At 40.6% G+C, this 27450-nt stretch overlaps 2 protein-coding genes and 1 long non-coding RNA gene across 11 annotated transcripts in view; 1 reads left to right on the top strand and 2 right to left on the bottom strand.

The window, feature by feature from the left end:
* Positions 1–4521, bottom strand: part of GKAP1 (G kinase anchoring protein 1) — a 77450-nt gene extending 72929 nt beyond the window's left edge. For 2 of the 4 annotated variants that reach the window (XM_032307165.1, XM_032307169.1), the window contains exons 1-2: positions 3455–3710; positions 2858–2991 (exon numbers count right to left, since the gene is read on the bottom strand). The gene's annotated coding sequence lies outside the window, so the exon portion shown is untranslated. Of the gene's footprint in view, positions 1–2857; positions 2992–3103; positions 3416–3454; positions 3711–4114 lie in introns of those variants that run through there. The other 2 variants (XM_032307168.1, XM_032307166.1) reach the window with 2 other exon arrangements.
* LOC116570307 overlaps positions 4496–27450 on the top strand; it is a 63699-nt gene continuing 40744 nt past the window's right edge. For 2 of the 5 annotated variants that reach the window (XR_004277383.1, XR_004277381.1), the window contains exons 1-2: positions 14993–15136; positions 17865–17902. This is a non-coding gene — a long non-coding RNA (uncharacterized LOC116570307). Of the gene's footprint in view, positions 4543–5354; positions 5682–6182; positions 6293–14992; positions 15137–17864; positions 17903–27450 lie in introns of those variants that run through there. The other 3 variants (XR_004277384.1, XR_004277380.1, XR_004277382.1) reach the window with 3 other exon arrangements.
* KIF27 (kinesin family member 27) overlaps positions 21673–27450 on the bottom strand; it is an 87647-nt gene continuing 81869 nt past the window's right edge. The window contains exon 18 of one of the 2 annotated variants that reach the window (XM_032307162.1): positions 21673–22443. In XM_032307162.1, coding sequence (XP_032163053.1) covers positions 21958–22443 — 486 coding nt within the window. In that variant the 3' untranslated portion in view covers positions 21673–21957. The remainder of the gene's footprint in view (positions 22444–27450) is intronic. The other variant, XM_032307163.1, reaches the window with a different exon arrangement.

Genomic DNA, 27450 nt, shown 5'->3' with positions numbered 1-27450 from the left:
TGCAAGATGAAATAATTCACAGAGAGAAAGATTCCACCATATATGTGAAATCTAAAAAGCAAAACAAAAGAACAAATAAAACTCACAGATACAGAGAACAGACTGGTGGTTATCAGAAGGGAAAGGGGTGGGGAGGGTGAAAAGGGTAAAGGGGGTCAATTGTAACAGATAGTAGATAACTAGACTTATGATGATGATCACTTTGTAGTATATATAAATATAAAATTATTATGCTGTACACCTAAAACTAATGTTATATGCCAATTTTACTTCATAACAAAATAAAAATAACTTAGAAGTACTTAGAGAAGGACAGAAGAAAATTCCCAAAGATAATTTTAAAACAACTGTTTTAGGGGCACATGGTGGCTCAGTTGGTTAAGCGTCCAACTCTTGGTTTCAGCTAAGGTCATGATCTCCGGGTTGTGGAATGAAGCCCCATGTCAGGCTCCACTTCCGTGGGGTCTCTCCTGGAGATTCTCTCTCCCCCTTTCCCTCAACCCCCACTTGCGTTTTCTCTCTCCCTCTCTCACTCTTTCTAAAAAAAAAAAGTTTTAAATGTAAAGACAATTGTTTCAGGTCAAAATGCACAAGAATTAAAAAGAAGTTCACAAATATAAATATGCAGGCAGCTCACAACACTGAAGTACAATATTCTATAATTTCTTAATGACTACCATAAGTAAAAACTATTAATTTCTCTATAATCAACTCTCTAAAATCTCTGAGATCACAGTAATATCAAATTATAGGGAATCTCCATTTTAATATATACTCAATACTCAAAAAATCCAATTATTTGACTTATCAAATATTATAGCACATGTTAGGGCTTCCTACAGTAACTGTCCTTCCTTAGATGTTGTACTATAGCAAAATAAACTACGTAAAATTTCCTGACCATGCATTTAGTTTTACTTGTTCATATCTTTTTTTCTGTTGCCTCTGGCTAAAATGCCCTCCTTCTTTTCGACATAAAACTTCTATTCACTCTTCAAAATCCTGCTCAGGGGCTAGCATCTCTATGAAGCTTTCTCTGACCTGCCCCTCAACTTAATCATTCCCTTCTCTGTAGTATGTCTGTACTTTTATATTTATTATTAAGTGGATTCCATTAAAATTATGTTTGTTCTTGTGCCTAGCCACCTACAATCAGGAATTCAACATTCTGAAAGTCAATCCCTAACAAAACCACAGGACTAAGCACCCAAAAGATAAATTTATTGAAGTTTAAAAATATACTTGTATTCCTCAAGTACACAGCTATCTATGCATTGACATACATACTTTAATATGGAATGTACAGCAAAAGAAAATGTAAAGTACACTACAGATAATCCTCAATTCCCATAATGTAAATGTGAATTAACAATGATTATTAGCAGTTCACATTTGTTTCATTAGAAGTGCCATGATACTAAGTGATCACCACAGATAATTTTGTTTAGGAAACATATTTGCTTAAGAAACATAACTGGTTTTAAAGTGTTGATTTAAAAAAAATTAGGATACATCAGGTGAACTCTAAAAACAAATGGCCTAAATGGTGAAGGGCAGGATTTCTAAATAGCTGGTATTCTTGGACTCCCCCACCAAGATTCTGAGGACCGCTGCCACTATGACCTCATCCCGCCAGACTATGACCTCTCTAGGGTCAAGAAAAATGGCAGCAGTAGCCATACCTCAGTCTAGAGCAACCAGATATATTCCTTTAGTAAAATGATAGTCATCTTCCATTAACCATCAACCAGTTTGGCCTAATCAAACAATAAATTAATATGATGTAGACATAATTAGTGTGGCCTCCTAGAAATGTAACTTAGATTTAAAAAGACAGATTGAGCATAAAATGAAATGGCACTGAGTATCAGTTATTTAGTACCTGGTGAAACTTTAACAAATACATTATTTCATGTTTCGTGTTCCTCAAATAACACAACTAAACATCTTTCACTATGGCTTTTTATAAAGTTCACAACCAACAAATGCCAAGTGCAGACTAAAACCACAATCCCAACACACTTATGTCCTAAATTACATTTTTTTCTTCACAGTTAAGTACTGCTGCCCTAATCCTTCTGCACTTAATTTCTGGGGGCTGAAAAATCAAAAAGTACAAGCAGCTATTGAGTGAGGATCTAAAGGATTCTCCCACAGATAAAACACGTGTATTTTCATTTGCCCCAATGTTCTTTTGGTCAATTCCAGGTTTTTGCTCTTAGTCCACAGGGTGAAACTACTAGATTGGTATTTTACAGATAAGTCTGTTGTAACCCTTTATGACAATTAAGAATGTCTCCCATTAATGAGGATTTGACTAACACCAAGTATAGTCACAAACCTGTCGAGAAACAAAATCTAAACTTCCATAGACTGAGCATTTTTAATTTTTCAATTTCCCATGAAGTTTCTCTAATATTCTCATGGCTCCAGGTCAGATGAATTAAGCTGATGATTCAGGCTACAATCACAAGCACAGTTACTACATAAAGAAATAAATAATACTGAACGATGTAGAAAAAAATTCATGGGCTTTTCCGTTTAAAAAAAAAAAAAAAGTGAGCTTTCATTAGTGCCTCTGGTGAAAGCCGTAGCACCCACTCAACCGTAAAATCTAAGGTAAGAATGAAAAATCTAAAAGAAGCTGGAGAGAAAAGACAATTTAATAAGCCATTTTTGTCATTACTGTTCCGTATCTACTAAGCCCCCTACATGCTAGAGATCTGACAAAAATTCTCAAAGACTGCTGTTCCCAAGAATAACGGCAAGTAACAACATTCAAAACCCCTCTCATTTACTTTTCAACAGCTAGCGGGGAGGAGGAGGAGCACTTTATTCAAAAAGTAATCCACCATACCTCATTCATGAATGAAAGCCAAATTTCACCCATAGGCTGTCAACCGATGCTCCAAAACTTACTCGCACAAAGTATACGGAGAAAGAAATAGGGCTGGGCGAACCCTAACTCGGGCAGAGAAGCGGCTTCCAAACCTGAAAGGGAGAAAACAGCGAGTCAGGTCGTGGCTCCAGAAATTTCTGAGCGCCCGGCTCCGGCTCCGGGCAAAGGAGCGCGCTGCCCGCGGCGGGGAGGGGGCGACGGCACCTGTCACTCGGCGGCCCCGCCACCACCGTAGCCCCCCCCCCCCCACGGGCCCGGGCCCCGCGGAGTCTCGGGAGGCTCAGCCACGGCCCGGGCGCCGGGGCCTGGGGAGGCGCGGGTCCCTCTCCTCCGCCCCGAGCCCTGCGCCGAGCGGCGGGGCCGCGGCCCTTCCCGAGGAGCGGCCCTCCCGCGCCCTCTGCCCAGCGGCTCCGGCCAGCGGGGCCCGTCGCCTCAGGCCGAGTCCTCAACCGCCGAGCCCGAGGCGCACCGAGCGGCGCGGCCGAGGTGCAGCCTCCGCCTCAGGGGCGCCGGAGCGGGCCCCCCGCGAGGCGGGCCCGCCCTCCGCGTACTCACCGGGCCTCCCCGGCCGCCTGCTCGGCCCTCCTCTCCCTCCTCCCCCCGCCGCCGCCGCTCCCGCGGCTCCCGGGGCGGCCGCACTGGGCGTTGGGACTAGGCTGGGTCAAGGGGCGGGGGCGGGCTCGCGCCGGGCAGGGGTCGCGCGGCGGCCCCGCGAGCGGGCGCCGGGCACTAACGGGCCCCGCGAGCGGGCGCCGGGCTGGGAGGGCTGGAAGGGCTGGGCGGCCCGCGGCGGGGAGCGCGGCTGCAGGCTGCGGTGAGGGGCGGGGAGAGCGCGGCTGCGAGGCGAGGGCGGGAGGGAAGTCCCGGCGGAGGGGGCGGCGTGAGAGCCGCGGGGCGGAGCGGGGGCGGGGCCAGGCGCGCCAGCCGCCGCGCGCGGAGGTTTGTTTATTTTCTCGGTTGGTTGCGGCGCTGGCGCGTGGGTAGAGGTTTGCCGATGACGTGAGCACCCCGAGTTGGGGGAGAGGACCAGAACCACCTGCTGGAGAAGGGGAGCTACGGGGGCCGGGCAGGGTCCAAACGGCTCGCGTAGGCGGCGGCGCTGCGGTCCTTCGGGTTACCGGGAAGAGAAGGGCTTTCCCTGGGCGTGTGGAAGGAGGGAGGCCTCCCGAGAGAATAGGGCGCCCGGCCATCCCCCCCTCAGTTCGGCGGTCTCACCTGCGTCGCCGAGAGCAGTCTGGGGACTGTGGAGTGGAAGAGGGCCGTGGGATCTGGTGGCCTGGGTTCGACCTCCAGTAGTGAAGTAGGGATAGTCCTGAAAGTCAAGACTGCATCAGCTCTTCGTAAGATAAATAACCAGCGTTGCTCCGTTCTCCGTAGAGTTACACGGTCCATCACGGTTATCTCCCTAGGTGCTCCGTCAGGGAGTAGGATTCTCCTTTCACGAGCCAAGTAACTCACCCAAAGCCTCACCGCTAATAAATGTCAGAACCAGAACCCAGCTGTACTCACTTCACATTCTGTACTGCTTACCACTGATCACAGCATCTCCCTAAAACACTTCGATTTAACTCATAGACATAAGCTCCCATAGGTAACGCCGGCAGGGGTACGGACGGTAAAGATGTTAACCTTGTCTTCGGAGAGTAAGGAATAAAGATAAAACCGTTCTAATAAAAGACAAACCGTGCTCGGTGCCGTATGAAAAAACACAAAGTACTGAAGATCAAAAAACTGCTCATATCTGTCTGGGGGATCTGGAAAGAAAGGCAGCACGGAGGAGGAGCCATTTGAAATGGACCCTGAAGGAGATGGGGACGTTTTTATAGCAAGAATGGGTAGCATGAGAACATTTATGAAGATCAATCAATGAAAGTCATGGTCAGGAAAAAGTAAATGGTTAAATTCCAGGGCATGTCGAGAAGTAGCAGAGACAAAAGGGAATGGGGTCCTATGCCAAGAGGGAGAATTTGTATTTAACACAGTACTTTGAGTTTTCCTGGTTTAAAAGTTTTGGGCCTCTCTGTGAATGGATACGGAAATCAGAGGTGAGAAAAACTCCAGACAGACCTGCAATAGGCCAGATGAGAGGTATTGATGAGTCTAAGCTAAAGGTAGGGCAGGAAGATGATGTGGAAGCGAAATCTACAAAATTTGGCAATCGATTGGTTTTACAAGAAGAAGGGATAACATGAGAATATATATGAAGGTGGAAGCAAAGAACTGAAGATAGTGGAGGTTCTGAGTGTGTAGGTAATTATAGAAGAGACAGAAGTAGGAACTGCTTTTGGGGAGTTCAGTTTAGATTTGGACACTAAGAATTTGAAAGATCATTGAGACATCCAGCTAGAGGTGGATATTAAGAAGTTAGAAATAAAAACTTTGAAATATAGGAAAGATGGTTGAGCTGGAAAATAGATTAGTAAGTTAACAGCCTAATGGTGATATCACTGTGGGAGAAAAGAAAACAAAGGTCAGAACCTTGGAGAACATCTTCTTTAGAACTTTACTACTTAGAAGCGTGGCCAATGACCCAGCAGCCTTGCCAGGGGGTTAGAATGGTAGAATTTCAGGCCCCTCAACCCTGAAACATGCTAAATCAGCACCCTCAATTTAACAAGAACTCTAAGTGATTTGTATTACATCATAGTTTGAGAAACTCTGACCTAGATAAGAGAAGCCAACAAATAAAGAAGGGATCTAATCTAGATGAGGGAAGCCAGGAAAGAAAGAGGCAAGAGGAAGTAAGAGGAGAACCAGGGTAATGCAAAATCACCAAAGCAAGGTAAATTGGAGTTTCACAAAAGCAGGAGCAGGAAAGAGTGTTTATCGTCACTATCTAATATCACAAAGGTTAAGGAGCGCAAAGAAAAAGAGTGTGTTTGAATTTTGTAATTGGGTGGTATGATCACACGGCCATGTTATTCTAATTGAAAACTTGGCAACTACTCCTTTGTGATGGGGACAGCCTAGAAATATAATCCCCCCTACTCCCCCACCCCCATGTATATGGGACATATGGAAGTAGGCTTGTGGATTTGATAGAAATTCTTTTCTAGTTGCTTCTATTTTCTCAGTGAACTAAGAAGCAAGATCATTTTGGCAGACTGCTAGTTGTCCATCACAATCTCTTCTTCCCTTCCTCTTGGGCACACGGACTATTTTTCTCAGCTTTTCTTCCAGTTAGTATGGTCAAGTATTAAGTTACTGCTAGTGGAATGTGAGCACAAATGATGTCTGCCACGGCCAGGCCAGTGTGTCTCCATGCATTTTTCCTTCTTGCCAGGTGGATTATCAAGATGACTACAAGGCCCTGGTGTTGATAGAGCCACAAAAAAGAAGGCGTCCGGATGGAGAGTTGCCCGCTGATCTGGAACCCCCACCGTCAATTATTATGTGAGCAAGATTCTAAATTTCTCTGTTAGGTTGGAGCTTTAACGTTTTGGGATCTGCTTTAGCCTTACTCTATTTAATGTAATCAGTGACTGATGGGGGGCTTGGGAGAGGGAGGAGGGAGGAGAGGTGAAAAAACATTCTGACTATGGGAGAGAGACTGACTAGGGAAGCATAGTAGGGTTTCCAGGCACTAGGAAGGGCGTGCCTGACGGAGCGGTCATGAACTTACAGTCAGACCAGTCAATATGGTTGTGCATTTTCCGCTAGCCATATTCCGTTGTTTATGTGCAAACACTGAGTAGGTGGTTTGGTATTAACCAGGACTGAGTAGAATGGGGAGCAAGGGGCAAAGTGGCTGAGGGTAGAAACAAAGGAGGCACCATAATTTCAGAGGAGGTAAGAGGTAAGGCTGTGAGAGGGGTGGGGAATAGTGCAAAGATGGTAGGGCAAATAGATTGGTGATTCTGATCAGGTTGAAGAAGAGTTGGAGTTTTGTTACTATAAAGAGTTACTTGGAAAGATAAGAGGTGGGTTGGAGAGTAGGAGGCTTGAAAGCAAAATGAAAAGTGGGACTATAGTTGGTAGTAATGTCAAAGTGTAGGGAATGATCACGAGAGTGGAATGTTGAGATAGCTGCGGGTATAAGATCATTTGAAGAGGGCTGGTCAGGGAATTGAGAGTGTTTGAAAGATATGATATATATGTATCCGTCTCACAGAGAATTACCAAAGGACTGTTAATAATGTTGGAGTGGCAAGTAGCCTTGGAGACTGTGGTAATGAGCCTGGTACTAAAGTCTTCAAAGACTGAGGGGTTGAATTCTCTGAATTAGTGTTTCAAGGCCATCAGTGCCTCTCTGTGTTAAACTCTTACTGAGATCATGTTTCATTTAAACAGGCGCTTTTAAGTATTGTGTTACTAATGTGGGATTTGTAATTGCTTCTCTTTGACCTCTCCGATTACAGATGGTAACTGCTTTCTTTAAGAGGAAATGCCCATCTGTCTGTATTATAAAACAAACACATGCCAGGCTTCCCAGTTTAAATGACTGTGCTTTAAAATTTGTCATAAACTACTCTGTTCTACCTCCAACATGTATCCTCAAGGAGATCCATCCAATGTGATGCTCGCTATGCTATGTCAAATAATGGGCTGTAATGTTCAAAATCTGTGTGAAAAACCTTAAGTATGACTTAAGTCAACCATAAATAGGGATTGACTAGAGACCTGACAAATTGAAAATGAAAAGATTGCTTATAATTTAGAAAATCATCTACCACGTTGTATACATAGGGACTCTGGAGTCAGATTGCTGGGGGTTGAACATAACACCCGTCTAAGGGGTTATTGTGAGGATGAGATATGTAATATATACAATTAAGATAAGCATTTAAAAGACTGCTTAGCACATATAAGCCCATGATAAAAGTTATAGTTATTCTATTACTGTACCATAATTCTTATAGAATTGCCTATAACAATATTTTAGCCTTTTCTACTTAGAAGATATGTTCATTACATCTATCCATGTTAAGACCTATTAATAGGGAGATTTCTGGTTAAATGTGGTGCATCAAACACACCTTTTTCTCCACTTACTCCAAATACCCATTAAAATGACAGCTGGCTCAGTCAGTACAACGTGCAACTCTGGATTTCAGGGTTGTAAGTTGGAGCCCCACATTGGATATAGAGATTACTTAAAAATAAAATCTTTAAAAATAAAAAAATAAAGTGAGAGGGGCACCTGGGTGGTTCAGTCGGTTGAGCATCTAACTCAGTTTTGTCTCAGATCTTGATCTTATGTTTATGAGTTTGGGCCCTTATTGAGCTTCATGGCCAGCACACCCAGCGTGGAGCCCATTTAAGAAAACAATAATAATTGGGGCACCTGGGTAGCTCAGTCGTTAGACATCTGCCTTTGGCTTGGGTCGTGATCCTGGGGTCCTGGGATCAAGCCCCACTTCGGGCTCCCTGCTCAGAGTTCCCTCTGAAGCCTGCTTCTCCCTCTCCCACTCCTCCTGCTTGTAGTACCTCTCTTGCTGTTTCTCTACATGTCAAATAAATAAATAAAAATTTTAAAATAATAAAATAAAATGAAATGATAGTGAAGCAATAAAAAAGGTATAAAACCATAACGTGAAGCAAAGAGGAAAATATCCCTGCTAAAGAAGGATGTCAGCAAACCTTAGGAACATGGAAAGCAGATGAATGATTGACAAGTGACTTACCAAAACCCAGAAAGTTAATACCTATGCCTTTGGGAGGGGTAGAGCCAGCCAGAGTGGATCCATTCACAACACAGACTCTATATGGGAAGGCTCTGAAACTAGAGCTGCTATAACTCTGAAAGCAGAGGTGAAATAGGACTAGAAACTGGAATTCATTATGGAAGTTGTATAAAGAATAGTGGGATACTTCCTTCCCCTGAATCCCTACCCCTTCCATGCTGCCCTGCCTCAGTAGAAGATGGGATGTTTACTTTCGGAAGAGGTTGAGTCAGAGCTCCCCTGGACACCAGGCAGGGCTGAGGATAGGGGTGACTCATTCCACAGAAAAGCAGAATTAAATGAAGTTTTGCATGTTGAATCACAAGACATATCCTTCCTGATTTATTCCCAAATTCAGGTTCTAGCTATTTGAAGAAACCTCACAGGAAAGTGCCTCAAATGAACTAAGAAAAGAAAGAAAGAGAGAGGAGAGAGAGGGAGGTGGGAGGGAGGAGGAAAGAGGGAGGAAAAAAAGAAGAAATAGAGGAAATAGAGCTAATGCAGGGAACAGAAAAGGATGTCAAAATGAAAAAAAAAATCTCAAAAGTTCTAACTCGGGGCACCTGGGTGGCTCAGTGGTTTAAGCCTCTGCCTTCGGCTCAGGTCATGATCTCAGGGTCTTGGAAATGAGCTCTGCCTCGGTCTCTCTGCTCAGCGGGGAGCCTATTTCCCCCTTTCTCTGCCTGCCTCTTTGCGTACTTGTGAGCTCTCTGTCAAATAAATAAAATCTTTAGAAAAAATGTTCTAACTCAGAATTCTAACTCACATATGCTTAGGTGGCTACTGAAGGGAGGTACCTCACCAAAGTCAGGGTATAAACCAAGACACAGAAACACAGAGGACCTGATAAAACAAGAGCTCTGACAAAAGGAGAAAACAGAGACTTCCTAAGATGAAGGTGAAGAGAAGGTCCAGGTTGACACCTGTGTGGCAGCCTGGGGAGCAACCAGTCCATTTCAACACGGGAGGATGGAGGGCTCTAGAGGGGATGTCACCAAAAAGCACAAAAACAAAAACATGTGTACCTAATGTGTTCAAGCCTTATGAACAAAATCTCAAAGTTCAGATGGAACATAGATGAAATGGTGACAAGGATGGAGAACAGTAAGCAACCCCAGGAAGAGGGGAATATAAACTCCAGGGGAAACCAAAGATTTGTGGTGGACTGTGTAGTGTTTTAAGAATTTTTGATGTTGGGGTGCCTGGGTGGCTCAGTGGGTTAAGCCTCTGCCTTCGGCTCAGGTCATGATCCCAGGGTCCTGGGATTGAGCCCCACATTGGGCTCTCTGCTTGGGAGGGACCCTGCTTCCCTCTCTCTGTCTCTGCCTCTGCCTACTTGTGATCTCTGTCTGTCGAATAAATAAATAAAATCTTTTAAAAAAAATACTCAATATAATTCTCTCTGCTTGGCAGGGACCCTGCTTCCCTCTCTCTGTCTCTGCCTCTGCCTACTTGTGATCTCTGTCTGTTGAATAAATAAATAAAATCTTTTAAAAATATATTCAATATAATTCTCCCTGGAGGAGAATTATACTTCCCTGCCCCACCATGAATTGCAGTGACCACTGAAGTAGGGGTACAAGTGAATATGTCACTGCCAGCCCGAAGCTTCAGGAGCCATGTCTCTGCCTCTGCCACAAGACAGGCACTGTTCAGAGGCTGCCTCTGGCCATCTAAGTCCTGAGTGAAGACGCATGGCCCCAAACTCCAACTGACCTGCCATTGGCTGGGCAGCATCAGTGAGAAGCCAACCTTTATTGTTGTAGGCCACTGAGGGTTTGATGGTAGTTTGTTTTTTTTGTTTTTGTTTTTTTTTTTAAAGATTTTATTTATTTATTTGTCAGAGAGAGAGAGAGAGCGAGAGCGAGCACAGGCAGACAGAGTGGCAGGCAGAGTCAGAGGGAGAAGCAGGCTCCCTGCGGAGCAAGGAGCCCGATGTGGGACTCGATCCCAGGACGCTGGGATCATGACCTGAGCCGAAGGCAGCGGCTTAACCAACTGAGCCACCCAGGCGTCCCTGGTGGTAGTTTGTTAACGCAGCATAATTAACCACTCCCGACACCACACGGAGCAATGTGGCAACATATAATAGGCATTACAATATATACGATAAACACCCAACAATATGATAGAAACGTATTAGGCAATTAGTAAATGGCACAAGGTGTCTAAAACTGAAAAACTAAGATGTGGCCGTAGAAATAAGATCTTTAGAAATGTGGAATAAAGTAGCAAGACAACTTTTTTGCGGGGGAAGCAGGCATCAGAGTGACAGTTGGAGCTTTTGAACCGTATGCATTGTCATTTGACTTTTGAACCGTATGCATTGTCACTTGGGGAAAAAATTAAAAATACATTTATTTTTTAAACTGGGTGGTAAGTGAAAGGAGAGGAAGGTTGTATTATCGTGTCTGACTCAGCCAGTTTAATAAACTGACCATTAATCATCCCAACAGTAATAATAGGATTGTAATCGGAACCTAATTCTTGATAGTACTTTAAAAATAACTTTTTTTTCCCATGAATACTGAATAAATTGAATCACCAAAAGCTAAACTTTTTCATTCTACCATCACACTGTCCTCTGCAAATAGAAATGTTCATGCTGCTTTCCTAGTATTTTGACTCAGCCACCTCCTTCCCTTGCCCTTACAGTGGTGTTATTTACAGTATACTATCTATATGAAGTCTAATGTCACTAACTTGAATTTGAAAAATTACCTTCATGTATATGGAATTATCTTGTGGAAAACTATTTTATACTTTAAAAAATGATTATTTTTTCAAAGACTTTATTTATTTATTTATTTGACACAGAGAGAGAGACATCCAGAGAGGGAACACAAGCAGGGGGAGTGAGAAAAGTAGAAGCAGGCCTCCCACCGAGCAGGGAGCCCAGTGCGGGGTTGGATCCCAGGACCCCAGGATTAGGACCCAAGCTGGAGCAGATGCTTAATGACTGAGCCACCCAGGTGCCCCTAAAAAAAGATTATTTTATTTTATTTTTAAGATTTTATTTATTTATTTGACAGAGAGAGATCACAAGTAGATGGAGAGAGAGGCAGGCAGAGAGAGAGAGAGGGAAGCAGGCTCCCTGCTGAGCAGAGAGCCCGATGCGGGACTCGATCCCAGGACCCTGAGACCATGACCTGAGCCGAAGGCAGCGGCTTAACCCACTGAGCCACCCAGGCGCCCAAAAATGATTATTTTAAAAAATATCCTCTTACACTAGACCAAAAAATTTTTTTCCTCAGATGGCTTGCAGTGATTAAAATTGATGTTATGGTGCTTCGTTTGTATAGTATTTTGTATGCCATTTTGTCTATGTCTAAAGGATCTGGAGCAGCAAAAGTAGACTAGTCCAACTGCCGTATAATTTGGACAGAATAAATGTAGCAGGCTTTCCACAGTCTTTGGACACTTTAGTGTAGCCCCTTTCTGATATGAGCTCTCTTCCTTCTTTTTTTTTTTTTTTTAAAGATTTTATTTATTTAGTTGACAGAGAGAGATAGCAAGAGAGAGAAGCACAAGCAGGAGAAGCAGGCTTTCTGCCGAGCAAGGAGCCTGATGTAGAGTGGATCCCAGAACCTTGGAATCATGCATGACCGGAGCTGAAGGCAGACACTTAACGACTGAGCCGCCCAGGTGCCCCATAAGCTCTCTTCCTATCCTCATTCCTAGCCATCCCCTATAGCCAGCACTAATTCAGTCACCCAATAGATACTTATTTGGGGTCCCCAGTGTACTGCTATGCAGTTCCCAGAGTATATGATGTTGTCTCTCACTTCTTTTATTTTTTTTTTAAGGTTTATTTATTTATTTGACAGACAGAGATCACAAGTCGGCAGAGAGGCAGGCAGAGAGGAGGCAGAGAGGAGGAAGCAGGCTCCCTGCTGAGCAGAGAGCCCGATGCGGGACTCGATCCTAGGACCCTGGGATCATGACCCGAGCTGAAGGCAGAGGCCACTGAGCCACCCAGGCGCCCCAGATCCCATTTCTTAATCTTTGCAGAGGAGTTTCCTGATCTAAAATGTTATTTCCCCCCATTCCTATACCTTCTAAAAGCCAATCTGTCCATTAAGACACAAGGGGCACCTTCCTGGGGAAGCCTTCCCTTAATCCTAAAAGTTAAAAGCCCTTCTTCCCTACTTCCATAGCACCCTCTGTATTTTTACTAGAGCCATTATATTCTCCTTTATATCCTGAGCCCCATTAAAGCAAGAACCTGGCTGGTTTTACTCACTGGTATGTCACTGCTGTGCCAGGCTCACTGTATATATTAGAATGGGCAAAATGTTATTGTCTGTTTGTCCTCAACAGACCATATGCTCCTTGATGGATGGGTCTGTGATTTATTCACCTTTGTTTCTTTTAGCCTTTAGCACTTGGCACAAGACCTAGCACCCAGAAATTTGTTTAAAAATTTGTTAAATAAATTAGCTCTCTCTGCATTATCGTTAATCTTTAAAATATATGCATTGAGGGAGGTAGCTCAATTGTTAAGTGTCTGCCTCCAGCTCAGGTCATGAACTCAGGATCCTGGGATTGAGCTCCTCAGCCTGCTCCCTGCTCAGCAGGGGTCCTGTTTCTCCCTCTCTCTGCCCCTACCCATGCTTGTGTGCACTCTCTGTCTCAAAAAATAAAATACTTAAAAATATATGTATGCATTGAGGAATATATAGAAAGTAAAAAGTATCCTCATGATCAGAGTGATCAGGTGATGAGGATTATGCCGTTTATATTTTACTTAAATAGGAAAAGTACAGTACATGTGAAAGACCCAAGACTGAAACCCCAAATGCCAAATGACCCAGCTGTGCTGTATGATCTTACCACCTGTACTCTAGATAAGAAATAATTCTTAAAGGGATAATCTTAAAATAACCAGCCAAAAGTGTATCAACAACAGCAACAATGAGTTGGAATTTCTGCTCATTTAGTCAGTTTGTATGAGTAAACATTGTCTGCATTTCTTGGTTCGCGGTATGGCATATTTCTAACCCAATTTACTATCAATCAAAGCCAAATTATTATCAATATACAAAAATCAGTTGTATTTCTATCCACTGGCAACGAACAATCCAAAAATGAAATTAAGAGAACGAGTCCGGAATAAACAATGAATCTTGGAACACGGAAAAAATTAAATTTAAAAAAAGAAAATAAGGGCGCCTGGGTGGCTCAGTGGGTTAAGCCTCTGCCTTCGGCTCAGGTCATGATCTCAGGGTCCTGGGATCGAGTCCCGCATCGGGCTCTCTGCTCAGCAGGGAGCCTGCTTTCTCCTCTCTCTCTCTCTCTGCCTGCCTCTCTGCCTACTTGTGATCTCTCTCTGTCAAATAAATAAATAAAATCTTTAAAAAAAAAATAAAATAAAAATAAAAAAAGAAAATAAGTCCACATATGATAGCATCAAAAGGAATAAAATATTAAGAATCAAATTTAACCACAGAAACATAGGACTTATGCACTGAAAACTATGAAACATAGTTGAAAGAAATTAAATAAGACCTAAAGAAATGGAAAGTCAGCCCATGTTCATGGATTGGAAGATAATATTGTTAAGACAGTGAGTTCACAACTTAGTTTTTTACAGCTTTATGGTATGCCTGACTCAGGACCATTTCCATCTAAAAAAGCCTCCTTGATTCCTTACTCCTTTAATCTGCTTTATTTTCCCCATAATGCTTACCATTGAAATGTAGTTCCTTAGGTGACAGGGCTTTTCTTTATTTTTTTTAAAGACTTTATATACTTATTTGAGACCGAGATAGAGAGCACAGGCAGAGGGAGAGGGAGAAGCAGACTCCCTGCTGAGCTGGGAGCCTGACGAGTTGGGGCTTAGAGAAGGACCTGGAGATCATGATCTGAGCCAAAGGCAGATGCTTAATCGACTGAGCCACCCAGACATCCCGGTGACAGGGCATTTAGTTCTCGGCTCCATCCTCAGTAATAAACGGTTAATAGACAACATAAAGCAGAAAGAAAGCTTTTATTTATAAAATAAATATAAATAAATTTTCAATCCATTGTGTATAGATGCCCTTTTTGTTATGTTCTCAGAATACAAGTAATTTAAGTTGCCAGCTCACACTTTGGAAGAGGCATGTATTCTTCCCCTCACAAGAGCTAAGTCCCAGCTCACTGGCCCTGACTACAAAGGGTGTTTTGGTTTGCTGTGGCCTTGCCAAGTAAACTCACACAAGCTGGTCCTTATGTCTAGTTTCCCTTCTCTTTACTGGGAGATAGTAAACTTTGTAAAACAAACAAACAAACAAAAACAAAAAACAAAAAACCTTACTGAGAAGACCTCAGTACCCCCAAAGGTAACTCTTCCGGGAAGAGTATCCATTAGTATTCTTCCTTTCTGATATATTTGTCACAATCCACTAGAATACTTCTGATTGGAGGTTCCATTACTCTTTAAGTCTTGGCCTGTTCTTTGGTTATTTGGCTGGGCAGGTCATGGGTGCTCTGATCTAAACAGAGACAAAATATTCTGTAACATTGACAAGATGCTTGTAAAGTGAGGGGAATGAGCTTCCCTCAAAATGCTTATAAAGGAAAGACCACCATGGTAATGTCAGATTTCATTCTAATAAGCTTCTTGTATATAGTTGCTAAGAGTATCAAATGCTGAAGAATGAAAGGCTTTGCTGTTACTTTGATCACATGTTTATACATGTCCCCCAAATTAACTATTTTACAGCTTCCTTGAGAGAGAAAAATTAAGTTTAAAACATCTTTGTGACTAGCAAATGGGAACCATTCCTCTCAGCCTTAAGAAGTTATTTTCTGGGGCGCCTGGGTGGCTCAGTGGGTTAAGCCGCTGCCTTCGGCTCAGGTCATGATCTCAGGGTCCTGGGATCGAGTCCCGCATCGGGCTCCCTGCTCAGCAGGGAGCCTGCTTCCCTTCCTTTCTCTCTCTGCCTGCCTCTCTGCCTACTTGTGATCTCTCTCTGTCAAATAAATAAATAAAATCTTTAAAAAAAAAAAAAAAGAAGTTATTTTCTACCAGAATTCATCAATAACTCACAAATGTAATTGTTACTAAAGAAATAAGGAACAAATAGGCAAAAACTGGTGGTTAAAAACCCAGTAAAACATACTCTTTAATTCACAACTCAAATAGTCATGAAGCACTTCTTATGCCTATAAAACACTCAGCCAAGTCTTTATTTTCTTAAATTTCACATGAAACTTCTCCAGAGAGTACTGTTATTCCCACTGTTGCTAACAAATATAACTAAAACTCGGAATTTGTTTAAAAATGTTTTAGGATATATGTATAAAATAAGCAACCACATTTGTGCTAAAATATTATCCCATTTTGACAGCCAATTCTATGGAAAATCTACTTAAAATTCCATCATAAACATATATGATGCATTCATTTGGTAAAGTAACAGACTATTTGCCTTATAGAAAAATTAGCAATTTCCCTCCCAATTAATTTATTAAATAATTACTTTTAGTTGCATTTGAAAGATAAGATTTTTATTTAAAACGTAAGGAAGTGGGGGCACCCGGGTGGCTGAGTTGGTTAAGCATCCAACTCTTTTTTTTTTAAGATTTATTTGAGAGAATGAAAGAGAGAGAGAGAGAGAGAGAGAGCCAGCACGAGCATAAGCAAGTACAAGCAGGGGGAGGGGCAAAGGGAGAAGCAGACACCCACTGAGCAAGAAGCCCAGGACCCTGGAATCATGACCTGAGCCAAAAGCAGACCCTTAACAGACTGAGCCACTCAGGCATCCCAGCATCCAACTCTGGATCTCAGTTCAGGTCTTGATCTCAGGGTTGTGAATTTAAGCCCTGCCATGCCCAGCGTAGAACCAATTTTAAAAGAAAATTGGAGGGGAGCACCTGGGTGGCTCAGTTAAGCATCTGACTCTTGATCTCTGCTCAGGTCATGATCTCAGGGTGTAAGATGGAGACCCATGTGGGGCTCTGGGCTGAACATGGAGCATGCTTAAGACTCTCTCTCTTCTGGGGTGCCTGGGTGGCTCAGTGGGTTAAGCCTCTGCCTTCGGCTTGGGTCATGATCCCAGGGTCCTGAGATCAAGCCACACATCAGGCGCTCTGCTCCGAGGGGAGCCTGCTTTCTCCTCTCTCTCTGCCTGCCTCTCTGCCTACTTGTGATCTCTGTCAAATAAATAAATAAAATCTTAAAAAAAAAATTCTCTTTCTCTGTCTCTCACCCTTCCCCTAAATTAAAAAAAAAAAATCATATAAAGTGCAAGGGAATGATTCATAAATTGCTTTTTTTTTTTTGAAAGGAAAGGCTGTTGTTTCGAAAAATAGCATTATTTAATGTACTCCCATTAAGATTATACCCTGGCTCATTCTGGTCATGTTGTGATCATGTTTTACAACTGGTGACACCTGGTGCCCGCTGGGAAAATGTCCAGTGAAACAGATCGGCTTAGTTCCATTCCAGGCTTCACCTGTAACAATTCAGATGCTGCCCACACCCTAGGTGAGGGGCATTTCAAAAGGAGATTGGCCTCTCGTTACACAAATATGTTGCCCTGTTCCTGTTCTTCCCATCTAGGGAAAAAAAAGAAATCATGCTAGAAAGTAAAAACAAAACTTTGACCATTTTAATACTTAAGCATTATTACATGAATCTGCCAAATTCAGATTAACTCCTCACTCCTTTTTTACGGTGGACAGTGAAACGGCACTGCAGGCCACACACAAAAATGAATAGCATCAGTTCAGTCTCTCAGGCAGGCCAGTTGCTGCTGGTTTGTAATCATGTATGGAAGTCTTTCATCCAGGGGTTTTTCAGTAGAAAAATTGGGGGGGGGTATTTTAGCAGAGAGAAAAATTAAGCAAAATGGTTATGTATTATATAAAGATAAATCCTGGCAATTTTGCCTACAGTGTTTGTTTGGGCATACTATTCATGGCTCTTCAATGGTAAAATCTCTTGTTTTATTTTCTTTGGTTTATGTCTTGGTTGTTGGAATCTATCCAAAACTACTGTTTCTTGTAAGTCTCTATTGAATAGCTCCTCAATTTCCATTCTAATTCTATCTAGGGTGGCTTCTTTTCATAGAATTGTGAATTTAGCAATCCTAGAAAAAGGACCGGTATTAAAACTGGGATGTGTATTTTCAAATGGCAAATTCAGGAATAACTAGGAGTGTTCTTTGGGGTTTAGAGATAGCCAAAGATTGAAGTTAAGTTTTAGTGTTGTTGCCAGAGAAATAAAACATATTCCCTCAAAGTATTTTTGAAAATTCTTGGCTGGTTTATAGAATGCTTTAAAATAACCCTTTTTTATCTCCTGTTCTTATCAGAGCTATTTGAATCCTGGAACTTTGTGGGGAATGAGAGGGTAAGTAAGCCATAATTGTCATGTAATTTGTTGTTGGTAATTGGGGAGGAGTGAGTAGGGTCCAAGAAGTGTTCTTTTAAAAGACCTTTCAGATCAATTAAATTCTAACAGCATTTACCAATCTGGACTTGAAAAATTATACCTCTTTTTATATATACTGTAGTAAACTTGAAAACACAATACAGTATATAGTTGTTTTTAAAATATATTTCTTTGGTGTTACTTTAATTACACAAGTATTAACTAAAAATTGAAATTTTAAATTTCCAGCAACCGTAAGTATGAATTTTTAAAAAATATTTAGTTTTCTACTCTTCTGTGTGAATGATCTGTTCCTTGGTCATCTAAGGATCTTGCTCATTGTAAGTCTATGAGATTGTTGTATTTTTCTTTTGAAGTAATGTAGAGATGATTCAGTAGAAGTGTGTGTAATAATTTACCTGTAGAACCTAAGATTTAAGTCAATACATTTAGGTTTAATCATATTGTACCACTAGCATTTCACATACTGGCTATCCTCTTGATTCACTGTGGAAATTCCTAGGGAAAAAATATTTAAAGGGACAAAGAAGTATGGAAAATATCAAAAGTCAAGTTTTTCTGAGCTTTCTTTTCATAATTTTTCTCATTCTAATTACCTCCATGTTGGGGTATTGTTGGAATAGTTATAAATCAAACACCATTCTTGTCGTATTTGGTGCTGTGCATGCCCCACAATTTAAGAGCAAGGAATGGAAGCAGTCACTCCTGCTGCAGGAGGTAAAGGGGTGCATTGTTTGTGGAAGACTTAAAACACCAAAACTTATCAAAAGTCTGCTTTTTATTGTCAGCATCAAGGTAAACAATGACAGTAACAAAATATTCCTCCCCCTTGGGAAGATGTTCCTACTACTCTGCAAACACTATTGCCATACAAGCTCAGAAATATCACAAAATCAAAGCACTTGAGATGGTTATTGTGGAAGGATCTCCTTTCTACCTTCATTTCCATCTGTCGAAAATATAAACGTAGATGAATGTGTTAGTACCAATGAAGGCAACCTGAGGCCTGTTATAAATTTAGATGTAAAATATACATAATTAATACTCTTTAATATTCCAGCGAAGTTGAGAGAAGAATGGTGAACAAGTGGATACTGAACTTTCAGATACTGAAAGATACTCCAGTGTTTTAAACAGTCACAGATATGTCCCTAAGGAAATAACTGAGACCCAAACACGCCATTCTTGCATTTGATGCATGAGAATTTATGGTAACTATAGACTCAAACTCCCACTCAGCATCTGACTCCCTTAGACTTAGTGTAAGACCTTTAGTGACCTCTTCCATTTAAGACATCAGTTCTTAAAAGAGCACTCACCATGCTGTTGACCTAAAAAAATACCCATGAGGAGAAGAAAACAAACATTAAAGCCCCAAATCACCTTCATTGATACTCTTCCCACCCATAGTTCCCATATTTATATAATTTTCCCACCCTATTATCTTCAACACTCTGAATTTAGGGAAGGAACTAGTACTTCACAGAGGCAAATATGTTTCCTTCCAAATGCTCTTTTGTAAGTGGGGGAAACAAAACCCATAATGAACCACAAAAAAAAGAAAACCACAGACGTATATCATTTGCATACAAAAAGGCAAACATGATGACAAAATGATTAGACTAAGGAAAGCATGTGAAGCAGAGTAAAATTTATTACTAGTATAAGTAAAAAAAAAAATTTTTACTTGACTTGGGCAAGGTGCCTTAATTTTTCTTTCCTTTGTGAGGGCACTAAACTAGAAAGATGAGAGGTTCACTTCCAGAATGTATTTGTTATTCAGGACATTATTTGTATTTATATGTATGTGTTACTGTATGTACATGAAATCTATCATTGTATAGTGATATATGTGTAACCCAAAGGAAGAAAAAAAATTGTACCTTTCTTATTTAGGAGTCTGTTCACATTTGCATTATTAAATCTAATCACTGTTGATTTGATATAAATTTTCTTGCTTTGTGAGTGGGAGTGCTTTGGCTTTTAGAAAGTATGTTTCTATTTCCACAGGTAAAACAAGTATGGGTCAATTTCTGAGGCAAACTAAGATTCCAGGTAGAATATATTCTTATTCTAAATTATTACTTAATCTTATAAGGAATTTACACTTAGGACCTTCATTAATAAATATATCATTATACTTGGTTAAGGTACTGATCTTTGTCATATCTATAGATAGTATATACACACATTGCATATGATATATATTAAGTATATATCATATAAACTGAGGCAAAAAGAAGAGACTAGCTTAAAACCAGAATCTGACTTGAAATAGTCTCTGCTAAAAAGGTATTTTCCAAATTAGTTCGTAATTCCCTGTTGAAAGCAGTTTCTCACTGGGCCAATGCTGTATAATGTGGTTCAATTCCCAGCTAAGTGCATGGCAGTCTATCTCACCCACAATTTAAATGAATTTCAGTACCATATTTAAGAGATACAGAACTATTCGCCGATTTAGAAGTTTGTTTTGTTTGGGTTTTCTTCTCTAGGAACTGGTTTTTAGCAATGAGAACAAGGAACCCTACTCCCTAGGCACTAGAAACCAGAAAAGGAAACCATAAGTATGTGAGCACAGAGTGACAGTTGGGGTCTTTGGTAAGATGGGCAGGGTCATAACAACAAAGGAAAAGGACCAAAAAAATATCAGTAGCAGCATCACCTTAGAAACACTGGAGTCAGCAAGAATTGAGTAGACATCCATAAGTCAGGGCAGCTTGACCACTGTCCCACCCAAACAGTAGTTAGTTTAAGAAACAACTTTATTTTACAAATGGAAATTTCGAAAAGTAACAAAAATAACAACAAAATACCTCTGGTCATTATAATGTTTTCTGTGATTAAAAAGTATGATGAAAAGGTACAAAGTATTTGTTGGGCAAATCAGTATTTTCATTCTTAATTCCAAACGGAAGTTTATATTATATAATAAGATTTAGACTGAAAAAATCTTGATGAAAAATTTCATTTACATATTTACAGCCCCAGTGCAGTCTGGCCTGCCTGTGTGCAAGACCCGAGTAAGCAGGCTGTAGAGAAAAGTCTCTGATGAGGCCCATCAGCTTCTTAGCTGAAGAGCCTCTGGTGAGACTTCAAGCTTTACAGGCACACTCGTGTGACCAAATAACTTTTCCTGGAAATGCTAAAATGCTTTACCGTTATTCTGTCTGTTTCCCTGTGGCATGGGACTGCATCCTTTTCCCCCAATCTTATAGCCTAGGGACAGACATGTTGAGTATACAGGGTAGGAGCAAGATAAAACTTAGATTCCATAATATTAGCAAAATAGCAATATGACATTCTAAAGACAATTCCAGAAAAAGAGCAGAGAACTGTCTTTAGAAAGTCAAGATTGATCACTCAAGCTCTGTGAACTCGGAGGATCATAAATTAACTTCAACCCATCAACCTAGTCAAGTTGCCTTAAACCCACAGACTGTATTTTGGCACAGATTTTTCAGCTGTGCCAAAAGATAGGCTGTATGTAACTCCCTCTCTCATACAAGCAATATTTAACTGTAACTCTTCAAAATAACAAATACATTTGAGAATAACAATATTATAAACTTATAAAGTGTAATTCATGTATTATAACATACTTTTATATTATACAGCAATATTACTATTCCAGTCTTTTTCTTCTTTATATAAGCTTGGATTTTAAGCAAATTTTTAAGTGGAAATAAATTTAAATATTTAATTATTTAAATTAAATTTAAATAGTTAATTAAATTCAAATAAATAAATATTTAAATATGTGAAAAATTTAAATTTTCCATTACTTGACAGTATTAGAGAACATGTTCATTTGCTAATTACAATTATTGCTAATTGTCTGCAAATAATTAAAACTTCCCAAACATACCATAGAAGATACATACATCTATAGTATACAAGATGATTCCTTCCTCCCCTTCTTCCTATATCCTGAAGGAAGAGCTTTAATTTCTAACAGGTTAGACAAAGGAATCTAATACCTCCTACTGAAAGTTAAAAGTTCTGTTACTAAAGGCCTAAGTTTTTAAGTCACTCGGTTTCCTAGCTACTTCAATGGAATCAGCAGTCATAGATCCAACCCCAGCTCCAAGAGTGGAACGTCGTAATGATAGTTCCAAGGCAGAAATCTGACGTAACTCTTTACGACACAGTTTTACAGATGTGACACCATGAAGCTGTCCCACATTACCCACCAGCTGGATTTGGGGTGATGGTCGGCTATGAGATTTTGTGAAATGATTTTCATCTCCTTCTATTTTATCCTCATTGTTTAACAAATGTCCACTAGTGGGTGCTAAAGAGCTACAGATCAAAGGCAATTCTGGGCCCTCTTCCCAGAGTTTCAGAGGATTTGGTTGTGTTCTTAAACTGCTTGTTGAATTGTCCAGTTCTCTTTCTCTTCCACTTAATCTCATATTTTCAGTTCTGGATGCCCATTTTAATTCTTCTGGAACCATGCCTGCTTCATCAGGGTTCAGAACTCTATCCCCAGCATCATGATCTTAAAATAATACAAAAAGCAAAAAAATTAGAGATTTCTTCAAAAACAAGTATTTTGATCATGATATCCTAACATAATTATATTATTATCACTCAATATAAAGATATCTTTCAGCTTTTTTTCTTTGTTAGGTGACTTAGACAAACAGAAGTTTCACCTGCAGGCATTCTATGTGTGAATAACTGATAACTTTTAATTCATAGAACAAAGTTGGGAAAATAGTCATCTAGTGATTCTGTTTTTCCCTGGAAACACAAGAACGCTTTGGGCCTCTCTGGTCTCCTACACCTGTCCTCCACTGCCTTGCCACTGGTGAACCACAGTCCACACCTTGGCTAAGTGAAGCAGCACCGGAGAATACTGGCTGTATGTCTGGGGGAGCTTTTGGGATGTGGCATCGTGTATGTGAAAGTCTAGTCTTGGTTAGAACTCCCAGCATGATAGCAGGGCTGAGCTCCTTAAAAATATTCTGGGGATCCACCATTAAAATGGAGAGGACAGCGTACCCGCTTAGTGGGTTACCCTCCTGGAATGAGTGAAGGACTGAGTGGAAAGATCAAAGCCTGAAGTCTTCAAATCCTAGAATTATCTAATATCAAAGACAAAAATGTACTTGAGAAAAGCCCATCTAGGCCCGAGACCTAATACAATAAAGAATGCCAATGTTAACATATATTGACACATGATTAGTACACTTCTAATCCTACGAATACCAAGTTTAAAAACAGAAGTTGCACACTGGCAGTCCCTAGCCAAATCTGGCCCATAGACACATTTTACTTGCCTATGAAATAACACGGGACCCCAGTTTTTTGGGGACACCCAATTTTTTAATTGGGAACTTTCGTATGAAAATAGAGATTCTGTCTTTTCTAGAAAAAAATGAGAACTACTGATTTCTGCCTGGCCACAGAAGCTGGAGCAGAGCTGGCCCTGCCTGTTGAGACAGCTGCTACCTTCCCTGCTGCTCCCTTTGGCTCCCTGCATCCTGAAGGCATTTCAGTTTTTTACCCCTGGTTGAAAACATAATTGTTTTTCTAACTTTTAAAATAATCTCACAAACAAACCAGCTGAACTAACAAATGACACAGATTCGCACATGGACCTAGCAGATATTCACCAAGTTAACGGTAGACAGTGGCTCCCAAACTTTGCCACATGTCAGTCACTGGAAGCTTTTAAAAAAAAATGATGCTCAGGTCCCGATGTCTGGAGAAGGGAGACAGGCATCTTATTTTTGAAAGAGCATATGTGAAAGAGCAGAGATGGGGTTGCTGGAGAAGCTCACTTCTTGCCCAATTTCACAGTGGAAAGTTTCCCTCTTCCAGAATTTTACCAGTAGGGAACAAACCAGAAAAAGAGTAGTTCACCTGAGGTCACAGAGTGAGGAAAAGAAGTTAGGTTCCAGCCCAACTCTTCTGACTCAAGTATCCTCACACAGAGTTTTATAGTGATTTAAACTGATACAAGGATAGAGTTTTAAATACTTAAATAAGTACATCAACTGCATGTCCATATAAACTGATCATATCCTTACAGATTTTATCCTCACACCCTAATATATTTGTTAGAAAACAGATGCACTGTAACAGAGGCATGACTAAGAGGTAACCAAGATATTTTAGACCAAGATTAATTTTTCTGCACTTGAAAATGCTAAAAATGCCATTTACAAGATAAATGTAAGTGTGGTATGCAGACACTGAAAAGACTACTATCAAAAAACAATGACTCACGAAACAAACTGAGGGTTGCTGGGTGGTGGCGGGGTAGGGATAGGGTGATGGACATTGGGGAGGGTATGAGCTTTGGTGAGTGCTGTGAAATGTGTAAGCCTAATGAGTCACAGACCTGTACCCCTGGGCAAATAATACATTATATGTTAATAGAAAAAATTCAGAAAGCAAACAAATAAACAAACTAATGAACTGAATACCAAGACAGTTAAGTATTAAGATCACTGATTATGAAGTGCCTAATACTTTTTAAGGAACTCAGAATTTGATATATATAAATTGCTATATTTATAACTCAAACAAATTTTGTTTAATATTATATTAGAATAGCATTTTGAGATAATAGATATAGTACAAGCTTTATCTCTAATATGATTCTGACTAATTTTTTTTTTTTTTTACGATTATTTATTTATTTATTTATTTGACAGATCACAAGTAGGCAGAGAGGCAGACACAGAGAGCGGGGCAAGCAGGCTCTCCACCGAGCAGAGAGCCCGATGCGGGGCTCGATCCCAGGACCCTGAGACCATGACCCGAGCCGAAGGCAGAGGCTCAACCCACTGAGCCACCCAGGCGCCCTCTGACTAATTTTTTTAAAGCATGGGGACAATACTGAAAAGAATTGTGCTAAATGTTAATAGTTGTGGGTAGAATTATGACTTTTTTCCAGCTCTTTTTCTATATTTTCAAATTTTCCTACGATGACTATTACTTTTCTTACTTTTTATAGATGTGTCTAGGTGGAATAGCAAGCTAGCTGAAGTAGTTTCTTGACATTAGTATCGAGACTAGATTTCCTGCGGCCCCTGGCTGGTTTAGTCAGTAGAGCATGCAACTCTTGATCTCAGGGTTGTGAGTTCGAGTCCCATGTTGGTGGTAGAGTTTACTTAAAAACAAACAAGACCAAAAAAAAAAAAAAAAAAAAAGACTAGATTCCCAAGTAAGTTAGTCAGACAGATTCAGAACTTTATGATAACTCCAAGATTACTTAACTTGTTCAGTTTTCTGCATTTGTCTCATTAAAGAGCAGGATGAAGGTGCAGAACGAGGGTGAAACCTCTATATCCCCACACCACACTAGCATTTTAAAAGATGTCTTGTTGACTCACAATATAAACATGGACCATTTAAACACTAGGTATTGGGTGCCAGGGTGGCTCAGTGGGTTAAAGCCTCTGCCTTCGGCTTAGGTCATGATCTCAGGGTCCTGGGATTGAGCCCTGCATTGGGTTCTCCACTCAGCAGGGAGCCTGCTTCCCCCCTCCCCTGCCTGCCTCTCTGCCTACTTGTGATCTCTGCCTGTCAAATAAATAAATAAAATCTTTTAAAAAACCCCAAAAACTTAAAAAAAAAAAAAACAACTAGGTATCTAATGTTAGATGTCTCAAGTTTGAAAGTGGATTTTTTAAAGCTAGAACAGTCTCTTTTTTTAATAAAGATTTTATTTATTTATTTGACAGAGAGAGAGAGATCACAAGTAGGCAGAGAGAGAGAGGGGAGCAGATTCCCCGCTGCGCAGAGAACCCAATGTGGGGCTCAATCCTAAGACCCTGAGACCATGACCTGAGTCGAAGGCAGAGGCTTAACCCACTGAGCCACCCAGGCGTCCCAAAGCTAAAATGGTCTTATGCTGATTGTTCTGTTTGCTACTTAACGTTTGTTTACTTTTTAATTTTTTATGGCGTGTTTCAAGTAAAAGGTGCAGCTATATAATGCAGGCAGTATTTCAAGTAAATATTCTAGTTACATTAGCACCTCTGCATTACTACATTGAAAATCAGAAAATGTAGTCTCTCTGGCAGGATCTGTCTGTGTCACATCTCTGTCCTAAGACAACTTTTATTGTAGAATGTTAAACCAGGAATCATAAGATGAAGGACCTGAGACCATGTTCTAATTACTGTTGTGTTTTTAAGTTACTTGACCTAGGTTTCGATTCTTTTTTTTTGAAAATGGCATTAGCTGACACTGACCCACCTAACTACTTGTGAAAATAACTATAAATTACAAATATCATAACCATAAGGTAGCATTAGAACTACTTTTCTAGGGCCGCCTGGGTGGCTCAGTCATCAAGCTTCTGCCTTCAGCTCAGGTCATGATCCCAAGGTCCTGGGATCAAGCTCCGCATCGGGCTCCCTGCTCCGCTGGAAGCCTGCTTCTCCCTCTCCCGCTCCCCCTGCTGTGTTCCCTTTCTTGCTGTGTCTCTCCCTATCAAAAAAATAAATAAATAAAATCTTCAAAAAAAAAAAAAAAGAACTACTTTTCTAAGATATTACTGTTTTAAACTTTAAAGCTATGTTAATTCTTCTTACATTATATATTCAGCATGTATCTTTTCCTTATGCGTAGATATAGTTTCCACTGGTCTCTTTACAGTCTTGTTGTACCCATCTTTAAGTGGTCGTCTTTACAGATACAGAACAGGTCTGTGTTCCTAAAATGTTGTCAAGTCAACTATGCATAAGCCATACTGGACTTAGTAGAATAACTTCTGTAAAGGCAGGCTCATTCTTTTATAAAATGTAAAATATATTAGGACTCCTGGGTGGCTCAGTTTGGTACGCGTCTGCCTTCCGGTCAGGTTACGATCGCAGGGTCCTGGGATGAAGCCCTGCTTTGTGCTCCCTGCTCAGCAGAGAACCTGCTGCTCCTCTCTCCACCCCTCCTCCCTGCTTGTAGTCTCTTTCTCCCTCTCTCTCTCTCAAATAAATAAGTAAAATCTTTGAAAAAATGTAAAATATGTTATTCTAGAAATATTGATTCTTCTCTAACTGGGAGACTTCAAAAGGGTGTATTTTAATCATGGCACTTTCTCGTTTAGTTATGTCATGTTTTAGGGTGAGGGTCAGGCAGACAAGTATTTTTTTTTGGTTTATAGAGAAAAACACAAGTTCAATCTCTAATTCTAAACAACCAAATCAAACCAAATTTGTTTTGTTTCTTATATTCCACTTAGGAGTGAGATCATATGGTATTTGTCTTTCTCTGACTCACTTCACTTAGCATTATACCCTCTAGATCCATCCCTGTCCTTGCAAATGGCAAGGTTTCATTCTCTTTATGGCTGAATTAATATTCCATTGTATGTATACACCACATTTTCTTTACCCATTCATCTATCAGACATTTGGGTTGTTCCATAATTTGGCTATTATAAATAATGCTACAATAAACATAGGGATGCTCATATCTTTTCAAATTAGTGTTTTCATATTCTTTGGGTAAACACCCAGTAGTAGAATTACTGAACCATACAGTAATTCTGT

Source organism: Mustela erminea, chromosome 12 (genome assembly GCF_009829155.1).
Source record: "Mustela erminea isolate mMusErm1 chromosome 12, mMusErm1.Pri, whole genome shotgun sequence".
Lineage (NCBI taxonomy): Eukaryota > Metazoa > Chordata > Mammalia > Carnivora > Mustelidae > Mustela > Mustela erminea.
The sequence above is the reverse complement of the archived record's forward strand: the minus strand, read 5'-3'. Positions and strand labels throughout refer to the sequence as shown.